This window comes from Colossoma macropomum, unplaced genomic scaffold (genome assembly GCF_904425465.1).
Source record: "Colossoma macropomum unplaced genomic scaffold, Colossoma_macropomum, whole genome shotgun sequence".
Taxonomy (NCBI): Eukaryota; Metazoa; Chordata; class Actinopteri; order Characiformes; family Serrasalmidae; genus Colossoma; species Colossoma macropomum.
This window is the reverse complement of record NW_023494784.1, coordinates 33,060,355-33,080,142: the sequence shown is the minus strand read 5'-3', so window position 1 is coordinate 33,080,142 and position 19,788 is coordinate 33,060,355. Positions and strand designations below refer to the sequence as shown.

General features: G+C 40.5%; 1 protein-coding gene across 1 annotated transcript; it reads right to left on the bottom strand.

Moving 5' to 3' along the window:
* Positions 1-9,139: 9,139 nt before the first annotated feature.
* twist2 (twist-related protein 2) lies at positions 9,140-12,337 on the bottom strand. The gene is made up of 2 exons (XM_036569436.1): positions 11,556-12,337; positions 9,140-9,361 (listed from the first exon to the last, which is right to left on the bottom strand). The coding sequence occupies exon 1, from the start codon at positions 12,066-12,068 to the stop codon at positions 11,583-11,585; it is 486 nt and encodes a 161-aa protein (XP_036425329.1). The 5' UTR covers positions 12,069-12,337; the 3' UTR covers positions 9,140-9,361; positions 11,556-11,582.
* Positions 12,338-19,788: the final 7,451 nt, after the last annotated feature.

The window sequence follows — 19,788 nt, the reverse complement described above, 5'->3', positions numbered from 1 at the left end:
CTATAACCCCTGCCCTGTAGCACAGGGTTAGATAAACTCAGGGCAGACTCTGCACTTGATTTAAGACGCAGTGTGCTTTCCTGATCACGGCCTTCATTGAGCATCTTCCCACAATAAAACCAAAGAAATGGATCTTGGCATAGAAGATCCCCAGCTATTTTCTTCACCACAATGACATTCCCGTCTGCGGTCACACTTCTCTCTCTCTCGCTCTCTCTCTTATGCTCCTTTTCTTTGCTTCTTCTGCTCATCCTCTTCCATAGGCCGCTCACTCTGTCATTACTGTCCCTATATTAGAAAAGGGCCTCCTTTCCGAGCATCGTTCAGCACTCAGCTCTAGTTTTTAATTGTGGTGCTGAATGGCGGTGACTTAGGGCAGCTGCATCTCCAAGCCAAATTACAGATCAGGCTTGCAGCTCTGTTTTGATATGACATAAGAAACAAGACATGTGTCAGTGAGAGGGCACGCGCCTCTCGCAAATAGATATTTTCAACTTTTTCAAGTTCTCAGTTCATGTTCCACAACTTGAATTCTCCATCTTTCTTCACCACGTCCTGATTTTTGCCCTACCTCAAGGTGGCGAGGCCTTTGTGCTATTGTTTGACTTGATACTCAGATATTCCAGACAGCTGTTTGGGTCTTTTATCAGTGAGCTGCAGTGTGTCTGCGCCTATAGACTGACCGTCAGGCCTAGCGTGGGCCTCGGCCTTGCGCGTGCTATGTTTGGAAAGCTGGGCTGCGTTTGCTTGTCTTGCTGTGTGTTTAGTCTAGAGAGCGGCACCCAGCCTGAAGAGGCATGGGCAGAGCATATTTGTCCACTGACCCATCGCTGTGTGCTCTCAGGTGAGACTCTGCTGATGGAATCTGGAGCAGAGCTGAAGTTCAAGCTGTAGGAAAAATTACAACAGCTAAAACACGATCACTGCTCTTCACATCAGTAGAGACCAAAGAGTAAATAATCAGCTTTCGTACAATGCTGTCCAGCGCATGATCTCACTTTGTACATAAAGAACAGTCCACTAGGCTTTGTTCTGGTCAGCAAGTCTCATACACAGAGGTTTGTTTTTGTACAGTGTAAGGAAATGAGAGACACAAAGAGACCACCCTTTATTTATTTGATTTCCAGTCAAAAAGGCCATTAGGTAAAAGTTATTCATCTTTATTTTTCTATGGGATTCATTTTTGAGGAGGTTTAATATTAGATTATGTATAAGATAATCCACTTGCATAAGGAAGAGAAAAGTCAATGAAAAATAAGTGAAAAAAAAACAGGTTTTTCCAAAACTCAGGTAGAAAAAAAAATTAAGACATACAAGAAAACGACCTGGTAGAAAAATCCACAACTGTTTCTGTCCATCCTTCCACTGTGAGAAGACAACTCAATGCTATAGGCCTGAAGGGATGTGTAGCTGTCTAAAACCCTTACTGAGAAAAGGAAACAGCAAAAAAGACATTTTTAGAGCAAGCAAAGAAGCTGTTGGTGTTTCCAGAACAATGGACTGACCACCGAAAAGTCCAGAACTCAACATCACAGAATGTTTTTGGGATTACTTGGATTGTGAGAAGCAGAAAATGCAACCAACTTCTAAGACTGAACTTTGGAGATGAGCAAGTCTCTTAAAAAGACTGGAAGCTGTATTGAAGGCAAAGAGCGGACACAGTAAATACTGAAAAAATTTGATATTATATTTAGTTGTTGAGGCTTCTGTGTAATTTTCCGTTAAATGTATGTTTTCTGTTTTTTTCCTGACAATGAAAAATGATAAACATGTACTTACTGGCCAATTTGACTGGAGGTAAAATAAATAAAGAGGGGTCTCTGATTTTCACACGGTACTCTGTATACAGATATGTGTGTTTTCTTTTGTTAAAGCTCTTTACAAAGTCAGGACCCTTTTGTTGCTTTTGACATTGTTGATTAGCCCTGTTTTTCTGTGTTTTTCCCCACAAAGCCGGGACATTTTGTCCTGAAAAGTATACGAAAAGAAGCCCACATACACATTCTCACACACACTTCGAGGAAGGCAGGCCTTGGGGGAGCTGAGCCATATTTTTCAAATTAACTGCTCATACACCTTTCTGAAAGCACCCGCAAATTAAAGCTGCATCAATTTCTGCCTGTTGTGCTAGCCCACATTATACAGGTGACCTGCCACCTTCCTGCTGTACGAGATGAAAAAGAGAGGGAGGCTAGGAGGGAAAAGCTCAACCCCCTCAGAGCTATTTTCATTTCAGCCCTGTCCGCAGCACTGGCTCCGCAGTCCCCCCAGGCTGGACTAACCTTGTAAAAGAGACTCAGTTTTATCCTAAAGACTCCACATGAGGAACGCATTACCACATGCATCTCAGTGCAGTAATCTGCTCTGGGCTACTGCCCCGTCCACAGCAACAAACGCACACACCCTCCAGTGCAGTTCTACACTATTGTCTGATTGAGCTTTAGTTTTATTTACATTTTTCCATTCAGTAATTTTCACATTTAAGGGATGAAATGCCATGAACAAAGCTCTCATGTTATTGTTGATGACATGAGTGGAAATTGCTGGTTATTTCATTGTTAGCAATTGGTTGTTTGTTTATGCTTTTGCAAATTGTATCTAAAGAGCTCATGTCTTTCTACAGCTTTATTCCATCTGTTCAATGAAAGCAGTGAAAGCATATTTTTTCACATAGTGAGCAGAGGTAAAAAAAAAAAAAACTATTAAAGAATGAAAAAGAAATATTTAAACTGGTCAACATTTTGCTTGCTTCCTTATTTATTCTTTAGCTTATTTATTAAGTTAGGCTATTATTTAATAAAACTGTTGGTTTTCTGATTACAACACATACTACTATACTGTAGATAGATAAATTATAAATGTATCGTCTTTCATTTATCTGAAATTTAAATGTTGAAAAACAATTCCTCCTTTTTATTTCTGCATAATTCAATGGTTGAGATGTAATCAAAGTCATTCAGAGAGCTTGTGAAATGTGAACTGTAGCAAAACTTGCCAATTTTGATTTATAGTGGTGGTGAGAGGAACCAGAAGTCACAGTGTGTACAATGCAAGTACTTTACTTACTATCACTTTATTTACTATCCAAAATGACTAGTGAACCTACATGTGTATTTACATGAGATGCACTGATAATCTTAAAATACTGGTTTATCTGAAAAATACATGTTCTTTATTTTCATTGAGAACTATATATATAATGGATGTTTTAGACCAAAACTTTACCTCAAAACTTTCTCAGCTATGTAAATTCTCAGACATCAGGCAGTGAATCCAGAACTATTTCATGTAATAACTTTTAAAGCTTTTAGAAGCATTAAACTCTTCAGCTGTCTGGTTCATATCACCACCACTGTGAATAATTCTGGCTCTGTACGTTTTTCTCGAATCGAGCATTTCACATCAAAACACTCTGAATGTGTTTGTTTACATGGTAATGATTTACTTGTTTAGTACTTTTGGAAAATCTGTGGAATTTCTCTTTATTTCCAGAAAGCCAGGCAATGATGCTTTGCAATGATGTCAGCCATTGCTGTTTTAAATAAGTAGATATACAATAAGTTGTTCTCTCCATATGTTAGATGTCTCAGACACAGCTGAATACAAAAGTTTGGGGCACTTAGTAAAATAACGCTTTATTGATGTTCTATGTTAAAACATTTTAATTCATAAGTACTGTTTACTAGCTGAATTTACCATTTTGGTAAAAATGAAACACAAAATGTGGCCTTTGCAACAGTTATGGCACACTTTATATTGTAAGTTTAATTTTTTTCGACATGTTAAACTCAAATAAATAGAAACAGAAATAGAAATTAGCTGAAAAAAAATATTCAAGTTTGTTTCCTGTAGAGAATGTGCAGTTTGACCAGAGGTGTTCAAACTTTTGCACACAATTGTGTTTACCAGCAGAGGGCTTTTGGCGCAATGAGTAGGTGATGGAGGACAAACAGATATTGAAGCTCCTCTTCAGTGAGATGAGCTCCCCTGTGTTCTTTGATGATTGAAGCTCCCTTCATATCAACTTTGGTCACTTTGTGTTTACTGGGACAAAACACTGAGCTGTAGTTCCGGACTGGGTCCTAGGGTTTGCATGTGTGAGAGAGAGTGAGGCGGCTCCTGGTAGCGTGACCCCGCTGACCCTGCGTGACCTCTGTGCTAATGAATGGAAAGTGGTGGTGCGTGTGTGTCACAGTGTGAGTTCGCAGTTTGTGTGGATCAGGTTTCTGCACACTGCAATAGTGGGATCAACACTTTATTTAACTGCTACAAATCACTGCAAGTAGACTGTCTCTTTTTAGCTCAGGAATGTGGGGTTCTCCAGCCTGACTGTGCCACTAGCTGGAAAAAAGTATTCAACATTAACAGCTTTCTTTTAAAAATTGATATTCCGTGTATGATGGTTCAAAAGCAATTTCCGATGTTTGCTAACTTGATCTTGTGTTTTATGAGCCCTGTTCTGCTGAGCTCGCTTTGCTAAAGATTCGCTATTCTCTGGGCAGTCGTCTGAGGAGCTCTTTAAGCCTTGGGCGGGAATGAAATGAAGAGAACAGAGGTGGCTGAAGGATATTGCAAAACTATTCAAGAAGAAAGGAAAAAAAAAACAGCGAAAAGCAAACACGTTGCAGCCTTGGAAAGCCACTTCAGTGCAGTTGTAATTTCCCCTGCCTGGCCTGCACATGCATTCCTCCAGCCGCATTCACAGCCACCTTTACAACCACTTTAGTGTTCTTAACTCATTTTCTTGTCCAGTTTGATTCCACCTTAGAGAGCTGGGGGGAAGTCTCTGCTGCGGTTGGTGGGGGCCGGATAAGAAAATTCTTGGCTTGCCCTGGGACAGGAGGAAAGGTGATGTCACTGGCAGGTTAGACTGCTATTCCCTCGAGGTTACTGGAAGTCCATACTGTAGCTGGGAAAAGGACGGCTTGGATGGCAGAGACCCATTAACTCTACTGGAATCCCCACATGCATAAAACCTTAAAGAGTGCAGATCAAGGGATCTGCACACTTGTTCTGGAAGGCTTTGTACATATAACCTCTGGTCTACTTGCTCCATGGACTGTCTCCAGACCACACACACCTCACTGTCTTATTATTTACTCGTTGCTCAGCCTCGGATGTGGAGGTTGGAGATCCTGCAGGTGATTTTCTTTTCTTTCCATTACAGACCCCCGCTGGAGTTTAGATCTGTTTACCAATAATGTAAGCATGCTCTGTTATGTGCACCTGGTTTCTAGATGGCTTGAGCAAAACAGTCTAAATCAGTACTGTGCCAGCACAGGCCTTCCACCTGACAATAGATCCTCCAGTAACAGGGTCTTATGCAGAGGGGCATACACTGGCAGTTGCTATATGCTGAAGAGTACTTATAAAGTTGTATTGGCTAATATTTGTGCTCTGTCTTAAGCACACTAATGCCGACTGGTAGTTCAGAAAGACCCAATGGTAGGTCTAAAGAACATCTGCAAAAACAAATCGCTGGCATATTTCTGATAGAACAGATGCAAACAGGAAAGAGACAAAAAAAAGCCCTTCTCAAAGAAAGAGGTGATGTTGAATTTGCTTTTAATATATACAGCATGACCAAAAGTATCAAGACACTCCTTCTAATTTGTGAATTCAGGTGCCCCCATTGCTGGTTGGGCAGTTTTCATGGAAAAGCATTGCCAGTAGAATGGGAAGCTCTGGAGCAGCCACACATTAGCCTAACATTACCATGCCCAGTGCCAAGCCTCACCTACAGGGCTATTAAGCTCCCCTACACTGGGCAGTGGAGCAATGGAACTGTGTTCTCTGGAGTGATGGAGCCCCATCTTATACCTCTGGGATGAGTTGAAGTGGCATTTGTGATCCAGAACTAATCATCTAACATCAGCATCTGACCTCACTAATGCTCTTGTGACTGAATGCAATCAAATCCTCACAGCAATGTTCCAACATCTACTATAAAGCCTTCCCAGAACCTTCCTAGACCCTGTTACTGCAGCAAAGAGGGAAAAACTCCCTGCTAATAACCCTTTATTTTAGAAGAAACGTTGGATGAGCAGGTGTCTACAAACTTATGGGATTAAAGGCTGTATGAAGTCCAGACCACAGGCCTCGTTTGCAATAGTGTTTGTCTCCCTTTAGGTAATCTATGGGCTGGGTCAGGATGAACAATTGATGTGCTATCGCCGATCGTGTCTTTTTGCCACGTCACTTAGTTGCTTCCCTCATTCTCAGAGACTTTCCAGCAGGGTCGCCAGGCCGCCAGGCACGGCACACGTGGAGTGGCCCTGTGGACGGCACAGCCCTTTCAGACCCTGAAGGGAGTCGTTCTCTGTAACGGATCAAAGAATTAGCGATCCTGAATCAGGGGACTGGAGATACGTCCAAAGTTCCGAGCCAACTCAGTTTCATCCTTGGAAACTTAAGCTCAGGGTTTTGGATCCTATCTGAATTTTTGAGTAGCATTGCAGGAATTCTTTGGGATGTGCTGGCTATGACTAAAAGGCTTTTTGGCTTTTGTAGCACTGTGGCAGGAGGAAATGCTCTGCACCTGTTCAAAACGCTTAGGGATCCAGTAGACGTGACACATAGATGCCATTGTTTTGTATGACATTAGAAGCCACACTAATGAGACTGTGTTGAAGCAGATGGCCGCTGAGACACGTTTAGAGCTGAGTGAGATCATTACATAACCAAGTTCTTCAGAATAAAGATCTTCTCCCTGTACAGATATTGCCAGCATTATTACTGACTTTAAGGGCTTGTTTCCCAGACCCAGATTAATCATGCATTTCTAATGGTGAGTCACCTCTGGCACTGCAATTTAGTCCAAGACTAGGATTAATCCATGTCCTGAAAATTGGTCCTGTGCAGTAAAAAAACAAAGCTATGTGGGAATCAGCTACATGTGCATCTGGACATGTAATGTAATCTGAATATAGAGGGAGTACGGAGTATAGTTAATTTAGCTTTTTACTGCATAGAACTAATTCAAAACTATCCTCTGGCAATAAATGTGGGGCTAACACGTTTTGGGGCCTTCAGAAATCAACGTGGCTAACATTCACTACTTTTATTATAAAAGGAAAATAAAAATAAGCAACATCAAAGAAAAAGAGCAGAAACAATAATCAAGAAAAAGACAAAGCACCCCCTGCATGCCCCCCACTGTACCATGAGCGAAGCTGAAATCCTATTGGAGGCGCCCACGGCGTAAACCTTTACTTTTTTCCTTTTACTGCAAATTAAAATTTTGTTGCTTTTTCCGTTTGATTTTACGGGAAACATCTGGGCGATCGCAGTGTGGAGAAATGAGCCTCTGATCGCTGCCTGCCCGCCCGGGGTAATGAGACATTATCAACCGCACACACACACACTCACACACAAACACACACACACACTCACACACACTCCTACAACATGACCAAGGCGTATTTATGTGCACCTCACTCGGATACAGATTTTCACAGTTTTCCCCACAGATTGTCCTATTTTGACCTGAAAAATTAACTTTGGGCACGTTTTCTTTCTTTCTTTCTTTCTTTCTTTCTTTCTTACCTTTTTCTGTCTTTCTTTCTTTTCTTTTATCTGTCTTTCTTTCTGTCTTTCTTGCTTTCTTTGTCCCCTGGAGGAAGCAGACCTGGAGCAGGTGTGGGGAGTAACACGCTACACATTTTAAAAAGATAGTTCTTCAAGTGTTCTTTAGTAAAGGGAATGGTTCTGTACAGAACCATGAGTTCTATATAGAACCGTTTGCATGCTTCTTTGCACAGTGAAATGCTTCTTCAGACTGATAGACAATGGGTTGTAATTGGTTCTATATAGCACCAGAAAGGGTTCTGCTATCGTTATCATGTCAAGCTTGTGACCGTTTTTGGTGCTATCAAGAACCATTGTCAAAAAGGTTCTGTACAGAACCATACACATTCTCCATGAATCTGAACAAGCAGTTCACCATGCATGTGTAGCCTCTTCTCCATCATTACTGCTGTTTTAGACCCTCCTCTGAGGGTCCGCTCACACATCTGACCAAAGCGAGTGATCTTCTCTAAAACCTTCAAACATTTAGGATCAATGTCTCCCTCTGAGCTGAACGGTGAACAGAACAGAAAAGCCCAGCCTTCACTCTCGCACCCTCAGCGCTCAGCCTGCAGAGCAGCTTGAGCCTTTTCGAATTCTTCCCCTCGTGGCTGAAAGCGGGTCTCCACTGAACAAAACTATCTGCAGACTTTCATCATCCACAATTAGCGAAAGCCATAGACTGGAACAGGAACTTTACATTGCGCTGATTTTTATCGAGCTGTGTCTGAGGAAAATTGCAAGTAAACAATTTCATGCTTTGCAAGTGTGGCTGTAGATTTGAGAGAGAAAAATAATAATGATAATGAGAGTCTGAGTGGGCGCTGAGTGAATAGGTCTGTTAGTGCTTGTTAAAGAGTCTCCCCGCAGCTCTAGAGCCTTAAAGCATGAAGGTCTCAGTGAAGGCCAGAACCCCACTCTCCCCAGCTAATGAACCCGCACTGCTTTCCACTGTGGACAGAGAAAGCTGATGAGTCAGCAGGGAAAAGGGTTTTTTTTTGTAATAATTTGGCACAACCATCTAACTGTAATAAGTTAGGTATATGTTAAAAGACATTTCATAAGAAGGCTGTATGGTGACCATAATAGTTAGACCTGTGGATCAAGCCTAGTCTAGTCTCTGTGTATGAATCATAGCTCACAGTTCAACGTAATTGTTCAAAAAATAGTTTTTAATAAATAAGCACAATGTAATGGACGGAATCTGAAAAAAAAAACACACGAAGGCAGTAATCCATGCAGCGTACTTTAAGAAAGTAGCTATTGCTCTAAATTGCATTGGTCACCTTTAAAAAAGCTGACGATACTCACAGGTAGCATTATGTACATTACTTTATCGAAACTTTCATTTTCATATATTTATATATATATATAAACTCTTCTATTTAAAGACAAAAAGGAAATATAGTTTCATTACAGATAACAGACGGCTGTCCTGTACCACACTGAAGAATAACTTGTGGGAGAAGTAAATGTGTAATTGGCCCCACTGAGGTGGCCAGCACTGTTCTTTTCTTTGTCTAGGTGTAAAAGTAAAATCCTCTGGAGGAGGCGGGGGGCGTTAGGAGTTCCTCTTGTTTAGGTAAAGGGGATAAAATGTTCCTCTTGTCTAGTAATGGGTGTGAAATGAGTTCCTCTTGTCTAGTTCATGTCGTTCTCTGATGGTACATGAAGGCACTTCAAGTGCTCCAGCCCGCTGTTGGGAATCACAGAACGTGTCTTGGCCATGTCACTGAGGTTCATAGGTTCTTCAAGAAATCCTTTGGTGTCTTCAGAATTAGTGGAAGTAAACAGTCTAAAGGGGGAAGATGAGAACGAGAAGTAAGCATCAAGAACAGACTGTTAGTGTGGATTTTCCACCACAGACTGAGATACACTGATTAAAACTACAGGCTGTCACATCCCCTCACACTGCGCACGCGAGGATTCATAAAACTCAGTGTTTTCTTTAGCACACAGTGAGCATACAGTCATAAAACCCCATCATATTAACGCCTGAGTGGTTTGGGCCTGCATTGGGTTTGAACTCAAAGGGGGATTCCACCGGTTTCTCAAAATTTCTCCATAATTCGGTCGTCGAGATGTAAACGTCATGCAGAGTGGTTTGATGTGAAATGTTGCCGACTCACAATGTTGGTGACAGGAACAGAAATATAACCAACACGTATCTCCTGAGTTTTTTTTTTCTTTAGGGACTATTTTGCCTTAAAAATACCTTTTAGGACAAAACATTATCACAAAACGGTCATGAAGCAATGTCTCAGCATCAGCAAGCATATTCATGTACTAACTGTCTGTGAGGGAGCTTTTAGAAGCATTAAACTCTTCAGACGTCTAGTTGCTCTCACCACCACCGAGAACAAATCTGACTCTTGAGTTTTTCTAGAACAGAGCATTTCACACCAAACCACCCTGAATGACTTTGTTTACATCTTAACGACCTATAAATGCAGATTGTTTTTAACATGCAGTTAACAGTTCAGTCAGTGAAAATGACACTGAGCTTTAGGACAAGCCTTCAACACACCTGCCCTCACATTAACTAAAGGCATGTAAATAGCACAAACACAGGCGTTTAAAACAGAGGGATTTTTACTCTAGAATCACTTTTCACGAGCGTATCCACAGACTGCTGGTGTCTCTCACTGCTAATAACATAGATTGTTACACGCTTTGATTTTGTTCACGTTAAGATAAAACGAGTCTTGCATCTATTCTTTGTAACATTTAATTAGACTAACTACGTCTATGTTTGATCTCATGCAATTACTGTAATTCTAGCCTACTAGTGATACTATTATTATTATTATTATTATTATTATTATTAGAGAGCCACTTAGCTTGACCTGAAACATAATCACCTGAAACTCAGTAAAATTATTAAATATGTATCAGAGTAAAACATATAAAAAGCCCAGCAAAATAAAACCTCTGAATATCCTTCACAGAAAAGCTTACAGTAATTAAAATAGTCATTAAAATAGTCATTAAAATATGATGCCCAAAGCGTTTCCACAGTGTTTCAGAATAGCGAGGTTTCGCATTGTTTCAACAGAAAGGGCTGATTTACAGGAGATTAAACCCAAACACTCTGCTTGTAGTGTTCCTCTAATGGCCGTTCTGCCGGCTCTAACATCCTCAGCTCGGCTCTAATGTTCAGCAAAGTAGCCTAAGAGGACAGTCAGAGTGAGGAAGAGGACATCTGATCCTCATGCTGGTTTCTGACTCTGTATCTATAGCTGAACACAAATCCCACATGAACATGACTGTGGTTTCTTTCTCCCAGCAGACTCAACTGTTTTTAAACGAAACTGAGCCTCCAGTGGTCAAACGGTCACCGTCATAAAATTTATGAACTATTAGATAAATCGCTTTCCCCATTTTCATTCTCACGAGAAAGTAAGAGACAGGAGGGAGGAAGGGAGTAAGTAAGTAAGTAAATAAGTAAATAAATAGCAAAGTGGGCGGAGAGATAAAACTTTGAGCTTTAAAGACCATCAAATTTATTTAGAATACTCCTAAATAAATAATTCCAATGACAATTGACTGCTGTGAAATTATTATTATTATTATTATTATTATTATTATTGTTGTTGTTGTTGTTGTTGTTGTTGTTATTATTATTGCTAGACTAATTCTTATTAATGTTATTGTTTCTACTATTCTTATTAATACCACTACAAATAAGAGCGTGTATATATAGACAGATAGACAGACAGACATACATACTTTGGAATTATTACTATGGTTGGAAAGCTATTATTATCATTATTACTACTATTATATTTATTCCTATTATACTTATTATTGGGCTATTTTAGCACGATTAAACATATTATCTTAGAAAAGCTCTATTTTGGCATGCTTGAACCTATTATTACTATTATTGTTATTATTATTAATTGTGCAGTGCTTCCTCTGTCCAGCCTGTGTGAGCTGACAGAGGGTCCTGCAGCAGCAGGCTGAGCAGCAGTGTGTCCGGTACCCACCCCTGCAGCAGCAGCAGCAGCTCTCCGCTAGTGCGAGGCGGACATGGACCACGCGCCTTCCATCCTCCACACGGAGAAGGCGTAGCTGAGTCTCTCGTGCGCCACGTAGCTGCAGCTGGACATCTTACTGTCCATCTCGTCGCTCTGCAGCACCTGGTAGAGGAAGTCGATGTAGCGCGAGGCGAGCTTGAGCGTCTGGATCTTGCTGAGCTTGTCCGAGGGCAGCGTGGGGATGATCTTGCGCAGCGACGCGAACGCCTCGTTCAGAGACTGAGTCCGCTGGCGCTCGCGCACGTTGGCCAGCACGCGCTGGTTTTGCAGCTCCTCGTAGGAGTGTGCGCGGCTCGGGCTGGCCTTCTTGCCCCGCTTGGCGGAGCCCGGACTGCCCTCGTCGCTCGACTTCTTGCTGGGTCTCCTCTTCCTGCCCACGCGCTTGTGCTGCCTGTCCAGCTCCTCCTCGCTGGTCACCACGCTGTCCACCGGAGACACGGGCGAGCTCGAGCTCTCCTCCATCTCTCTCTTGAGGAAGTGCAGGGGCGGAGGGGAAAACACGCTCTCCACCTTCGGATCCGTGGCTGGAAGGTTAGATCCGCGCGAGACGGGAAACGAAAGAGTTTCAGCTCTTGTGCGTATGTGTGTGTGAGTGTGTGTTTGCGCGCGCGCGTCCGTGTGTGTGAGTGTGTGTGATGCGCCTCTCTGGGTCTCAGGTATCCTCCACTCCGCTCACTCTGCAGCCCGGCACCGTCTCCGTCCCCAGGAAGTTTCTCCCTGATTGCTCTTCTGTTTTTTTGGGGGACTCTGTCCCGGCGTGGGGTGTAAATAGCTGAAGGGGGAGGCAGCGCAGAGCTCTGATTGGCTGCTAATAAACAGGAGGGACCAGTGTTGAGTTACACTCAGATCATACAGGGGCGCCAGGGAAAAGACTTCTGTACTCTAATACAGAGAGCTTCATACCTCCATTATTATTATTATTACTATTATTATTATTATTATTATTGTTGTTGTTGTTGTTGTTGTTGTTAATATTCGATCTGATATTGTGTATCAGTGTGAGTGTATTATTATTATTATTATTACTATTAATAATAATATTAATATGATTATTACTATTAATATTATTATTAGTAGTATTGTTGTGAACATTCGATGTGATATGGTTTATTAATGTTTGAGGGCATTATTGATGCTATAAATATGAAATATGACACTTCTGAACAAACATTACTGACCATTATAATAGTATAGTATAATAGTATAATAGTGATTTGCTGATTTTTATATTATTATTATTATTATTATTATTATTATTATAAATATTATTATCATATAACAACAACACCAACAACAACAATAATAATAATAATAGTAATAATAATAATAATATTTAGACTGATCATGTATGATCGTTTATTTATTACTGATCATGTATTTGATCATTTATGGATAAAATAAATCAAATAAAACTATCAATATATAAATCAATCAATACATTTGATCATTTATTGATCAAATAAATATTTGATCAATCATTACTGATCATTTATTTATTTATTTATTTATTTATCACTTCTGGTCATTGTTGAGTATTATTATAGTACAGTATTGATTTATTATTTTGTATTATTATTATTATTATTATTATTATTATACGTATTATTAATTTATTATTATTATTATTATTATTTTTACTTTTATTATTGTTGTTTTTAATAACAACAACAACATCGGTAATAATATAATGTAAAGCTAAATAAAACATAATTAGTAACAAAATGTTTAAAAATAAGAATAATGCTCAAATTGAGAATAATATTCTGGTGCAATAATGGTTACTATAAATACTGTAATATTTATTATCTTAGTTATAATTAGTATTAACAACGACGACAACCGCAATAGTAACAGGCATTAGAGATGTCAAATAGTCACAATTTACTCCCAACAGTAATCCGTATAAATTACAGTGCGGATTAACTGCGCTCTGTTCTCCTTTACAGACTGAATAAACAGATGAGTACATTAATAAAAGCAGTATAGATAGTTTTTCTATCATTGAGGTTCGTTCTGTGTTTTACAGTTAACTCATTCAGTGCCGCTGCGCTCCTGGTTCATCCTCTGAGCCCCGCGAGCTGCTTTTGTGTTGACGTATGACGTCATGCGTCCTACATGTTTCCCGCGCGGCGCACGTGGCTCTTGTTATAGCTGGACTGTGGTCCACAAAGTGAGAGAGCTTTTCACTGCGTTATGGCGCAGAGTTATTTATACTGTATATTTAAAGTGTTTTATAAAAGGAATGCGATATTCTTAACGGTCCATCTTTTGTTATTAGGCCTTTATGGGATCTTTTTGTTTGCATTAGTCCTGATTCCACTGTGGCTCTCGGTGCTGTTAATCGGTCACTAAAGGCTAAATTCAGCCTGTTTCAGTCTCACCGCTCCTCTGTTCAGAAACCGTGGTGCCCAGTTTAAACCGAGGGTCAGGCCTGTGCTGATGAGCTCTCAGTCCGCAGTGGACTGTGTTCAGAGCGGTTCTCGTCTCTGTTCTCGTGAAGAAGCTCAGGTGCGCTTCTCGGCAGGTTTCTCCGAATCTATCGTCTCAGCCACGATGAAAGTCTTCTGCCTGTTGTTTTCCAGAAAACTGTCCAGGCTTTCACAATACCTCGAACACATGTCCGAGCGGGCCTGCAGTGCGGAACTTCTTGGCAAGGCCTCAGAAGCTCTCCCCGCTTACGGCCATTTGAATGGCGAGCCTGCACTGTCTCTTTGAAAAAGACAATAATGATGCATGTCAGATTTCTTTTACCAGCGTCCAGTGCTCCAGAACAGGCTGTTGGATGTTTTATATATGGATGAAGTTTGGTCAGTTTCGTTAGGTTTTAAATTATGAAACATATCTTCTTTTGATTTTTTTCCCCCAATTATGCATATGTAATACACATGTGAACGGAGCAGGACCCTAAAACAGTCACAGCGAACAGACGAAGCCATAATGATCTCAGAATCTGTTCTGGCCTTCAAAGGTAGCCGGAGAGAAGAGTGGCCTTCAAAGAACAAAGAGTGTTAAATGAAGAGTGCAACGTACAGGACTGTGAAAAAGTCAGACACCACTTCCCACGTTTAAATGTATTTAATTTCCACTCGAATTGGCCAGTTGGTACAAACTATTTTCAGGAGGATAATTCAGGAGGATAATTCAGAGGAGATTAGATATAAGTGGAGGAAAAAAAAACAAAACAAAAACAAGGAGTTTCCAAAACTGGAGCTTAAAAAATTATTAAAAGAGTTTGAGAAAGTGTGACTCCTAACAACCACCTGGAAGACCTGGTAGACCACCAAAACTACCTCCATTAGATAAACAGCACTTAGCTTTTATCTTTGAGAGAGAGGAGAAAATCAAGCTGCTTCAGATCTGAAAAAATCCACAGGTGTTTCTGTCCATCTTTCCACTGTGAGAAGAGAACTCAGCGCTATGAGTCTGAAAGCATGTGTAGCTGTGAAGGAGCCTCACTGAGAAAAGGGAAAAGATAAAAAGCAGAAAGGCTTTAAACAAAGAACCTGCTGGTGTTCTCAGAACAATGGACTGACCACTGTGGAATCCAGACCTCAACACCACTGACTGTTTTGGGATTACTTGGACTGCAGAAAACAGAACTTCTAAGACTGAACTTTGGAGCTGTGGAAAAAAAACATCCTGCAAATTTCTTTGAAAACTGAAAGCAAGTCTCCTGAAAAGAATGGACGCTGTAATAAAGTCAAAGAGTGGACACACCAAATACTAAAAAAGATATTATATTTAGTCGTGAGGTTTTTTTAAAATATACGTTTTGTGCTTTTTCTCTGGTGCTGAAACATAAATAATTTGTGCTTAACAGTGGTTTTGACTGGAAATTACACAAATGAAGGGTCTCTGACTCTTGCACAGCACTGCACCCCCCCAGAAAAACTAGTTTTACAGTGTTTGAAACAATGTTGGTGTTTCATTTTGTAAAGTATGTGTTTCTAAAGTAATATTTGGTTCAAAAGTGCAAGAATGACCTCCTACAGACTTTGACAGGGTATACAACTGCTTCCAGGTTTGGATCCATAAAAAAGTGCAATCATAAAACTGGCATCACTTCCTCAGCTTGCTGTGTCAATTACGAGTGAATACCTTAATATACTCATTGATTGTGTTATGTTTGGTTACATGTGTTATGCCACTGGAGACATAGAGGACTGACATCATTATGCTCAACTGCAGTGGAAAGCTATGATGTAAAATGTATCACAATTTCTGCTCTTTATCAAGATTCATCATTAGATAAGCACCTGCTGGAGCATATAGCACTGCTGTATTAACACTACATTAGTTTTAATAGTGATTTTGCTGTTGTCTTCCGTGTTCTATAGAAAATAATGGGAGGGATCCTTTACTTTAGCAAGCATTCTGGGGGGAACTCTCTTTAAGAAGTCCTTTTAAAGCTATGTGTATGCCAGTTTTACTTTCATTAATCCTTAGTTGTAATTGCTCTACTATGCTCTGCTATCTCTCAGTTTTAATTGCTCTGCTTTCTTACCTTGATATTCAGTAGTACAGCCTGGCTTTGAGGCTTCAGGATTTGTATATATATTACAGATTTAAAATAACATTTTAAAATGCAAGTTTTTCAGGAATTACAATTGGACACAATACACATATTTTCAGAGAATCACCACTGGCAGTACAAGTTCAAAGCTAGCTCTAATCTGGGTAAGAGAAACCACGTCAGCCTTCATCTGTGCTATATAGCGCTGCTTTATATAGCCAGATCTCCATAAGCAGCGATTATACTGTGGTTAGACTCTTTGGAGCATTATAGAGATCATCCATAGACTGAGATACCACCATCATTAGCTCATGGTTATCTGGTTATAGCATGATGGTTATCACTCGACAAGAACTTGATTTGTGTCCTCAGATTATCCCCAGCAGGCATGTTTCATTTGTATATACATAAACGTAATATTGTCATATTGTGACATCGGTAGGTCAATTTATTATATTGTGCCCATAAAATTAATCTTAATGCTGTCTTTAACCTCTCTCTCTCTGTATATCGCTGCTGTCGGAACAAAACCCTGTATCTCCATTTTTGTCATTTTTCAGTTTTTGTCATAATTTAAAAATGCCTGTTGCCCTTTACAATGTGTATAAAATTCCTTATAAAAGGACCAAAAGAAATGACCCAAAATTATTTGGAAAAAAGTCTGGTTCCATTGACCTACATTACAAGTAAAGTAGGTTTTTACTTTCTCCTGTGAAGTTATCATTTTGGAGATACAACATTTCGTTCTGACAGCAGCAATATATGCATATATATATATATATATATATATATATATATTTATGAATAAGTGAATGAATCCCCTCGTTTGGAGAAACCTCAACACAGAATCACATATCCGATGAAGTTAAACATCATCTCCTCTCTTACCCTTGAAAAAAAAAAACGTGAGGCCTCTTTGCATTCTCTCCAATCAGCCGCACTGCTTCAGATAGACTCCATATGGCTATAGCAGCTCAGCGCGGCCCCTTTAGAACATGAGCTTGTGACGGCAGGTATAATACCATACACATTTCCCCCTGCAGACCCTGGTAGGCGCTCTTCTGGTACTGCCTGGGCTCTGGAGATGACCCACATCAGATCAAAGATATGCAATGCCATATTTCACTCTGCTAAGATGACGCGTTTATATCTTCCTGACACCTCCAAATTAGCTCCACATGGCCTGGAACTCTTTAATAAGCTGAAATCCTTTCTGCTGAGGCCTGTCATATGCATTGGCACAAGGTCGCTTGTGGCTGCTTTTAGAATGTAATAAATAGAAAGGAAGGAGGTGAAAATGCCTGCAGCTGAAAAAAAACAAGTGCGACTGGCTTTGTGTGGCTCTGGCACTTCTCAGGATTTTAAGTGAACAATTAAAGCTTCACCTGGAGAGATGGAGGCGAGGTATTGAGGTATGATGCCGGTTATGAAGGTAATATAAAGAAGGAGGAGCTGATCTGAGAGAAGATGGAGAAGATGATTTGTAGGACGTGCTTTATGATCTAGGTGATTTTACAGTCCAGATGTATGGCATGATTGGTTGCCTGTTGGTCCAACATATAAGATTATGCGGCTGAAGCCAAAAGATCTTGGCAAGCCGATCCTAAGTAAAGTCAGATGTACACAGTGTATGTTTGCGCGTTTCACATTTGTTGTGTAGGTGCACGTCCTCGAGTCCATATGCCTCGGCGACGTATGCATACAATATGTGCTTTAAACCAAGGAGATGTTCTGCAGGGAAAAGGACGCAGCTGTTTTTCATTGGCATTACTGCTGCTTCCATTAGTATTAGTGCCATCAGCTTCAACAAGACTGCTGCTGCTGCTACTGGATGACACTCACCTGTTTCAGTACTATGAAGAACATAGACAGAAATTGCCAGGAGAGGTATCCAGCTGTGCTCCAGTGTAATCTCCTTAATGTCTGCTCTTTCCTTTTCTTTCTAGCAAGTGACTAAGTGTCAACAAGTGCTTTGTTCCACGGCCTGTAGAGAAGGTGTGAATGTAACACTCTGTGGTGAACCAGGAGTGTAAACATGTTCCAACAAACATCTCTGTTTGGATACATAATCTCTTCATTCGCACCCTCTGAGAAGGGCAGGACCCACTTGATATTTAGTAACACTTGTTTACTCCTAACTAAACTTTACTTAAGGAAATTGCTTCTTATTTTCTTGCTACTGGACACCCAATAGACTGTCGTACTGGCTTCCCCTCTTACTCTTCATCCTAGTAGGAATTTAACAGCCATTCCAACATTATGGAACAAATGGGAAAAGTGTGAAGGAAAATATGTGTGAAAAGTTCTATTCACAGCAAGTCTTGGTTTACTTTATTGCAATTACCTACACTGCATGTCCAGATGTTTGTAGATACCTTCTTACCCAGTGTTTCTTGTGAAATCAAGGTTATTATTCGTGAGTTCGTCCCACTTTGCTGCAGTAACAGCTTCTACTCTTCTTGGAAGGCTTTGCAATAGATGTGAGAATGTGAGAATTAGATTGTGTTCAGCCACAAGAGCGAGGTCAGGTACTGTTGGATGATGAGTACTGGATCACCCAGAACTATAGGTATTGGATGGAGCTGCACAACTCCAGATAACATTGTACCAAAGCCCAGTGCTGAAGAGCTTTATTCCCCTCTAGCAGGCATTTGACATCAGAGATGGTGACCTTAGGTCTATGTGCAGCTCCTCCAGAGCATCCCATTCTATTATTGATGCTTCTCTATTGAGATTATACACACTGTATGTGCACAACAGAAGGTCTGCAGCAGTGGGTTCACCTTAAAGTAGCAGAATTTAGTATTCAGAAGGAGTGCTTTTGGAAATATAGTGTGCTATTACATGTTATGATTAGACCTATCAAGGCACTTCATGTATGCTCCATTGTCAATGTGGCTGGATGAAATCTCTCAGAAATAAAGGTAGTAAACTGTCTCTGGGGCAGCACCCCTCTTGTCACTGGGATGGAATCTCAGTACATCTCAGTACCTTTAGTCAGGGAACATAACTGTACTATAATCCATTGAAATCGTATTTTCTAAGTTGTATTGACTCCACACACTCCGTCTCGTCTCCAGTCTTTGTATTTTTTTGTTCTGTTTTAAAACATTAGGTTATGAAAAGGTACAAATATGTACTTTTCCACTGGGAAAAACTTATTTAAGGAACACAATTGGACCTTAAAAACCACTGTTGTACCTTTGAGAGTATATTTACATTGTTTTTACCTTGATGAACAAAAAAATGTACCTGCACGGTACCTTTATTTCTAACGGTGTAGATATAAGGCCAAATTATTCATGTAAATGTGCCTGTTCCAAGCTATGCTCAAATGGAATTGGCCTTTCATACATCTACATGCCTCCATTTTCGTTTTTTAACCCTGATGACAAGGTGTTTCTGAAATCGCATTAGGGGCCCTTCATAAATGTTTCATTAGGGAGTGTGTAACAGCTTGAAGCATTTAGGTTTGTTTAATATGATGCAGACTTCACCCGCTCTGTCTCCTGTCAGGGCTGGATCTGGGAGCTTTGCGTGGCCTCTCTCCGGGGTGCCAGGGGCCTCCAGAACACTGCTGCTTGCTTTGATTTCAGCTGAGGTGAAGCAAATGGGCCAGAACGCTTCCATCACACACAATGGATTGGGCTCTGACAGGGCAAGCCTGCA

Excerpts from the sequence above, each read along its gene's own strand:
- twist2 (XM_036569436.1), bottom strand. The coding sequence starts at position 12,068 with ATGGAGGAGAGCTCGAGCTCGCCCGTGTCTCCGGTGGACAGCGTGGTG.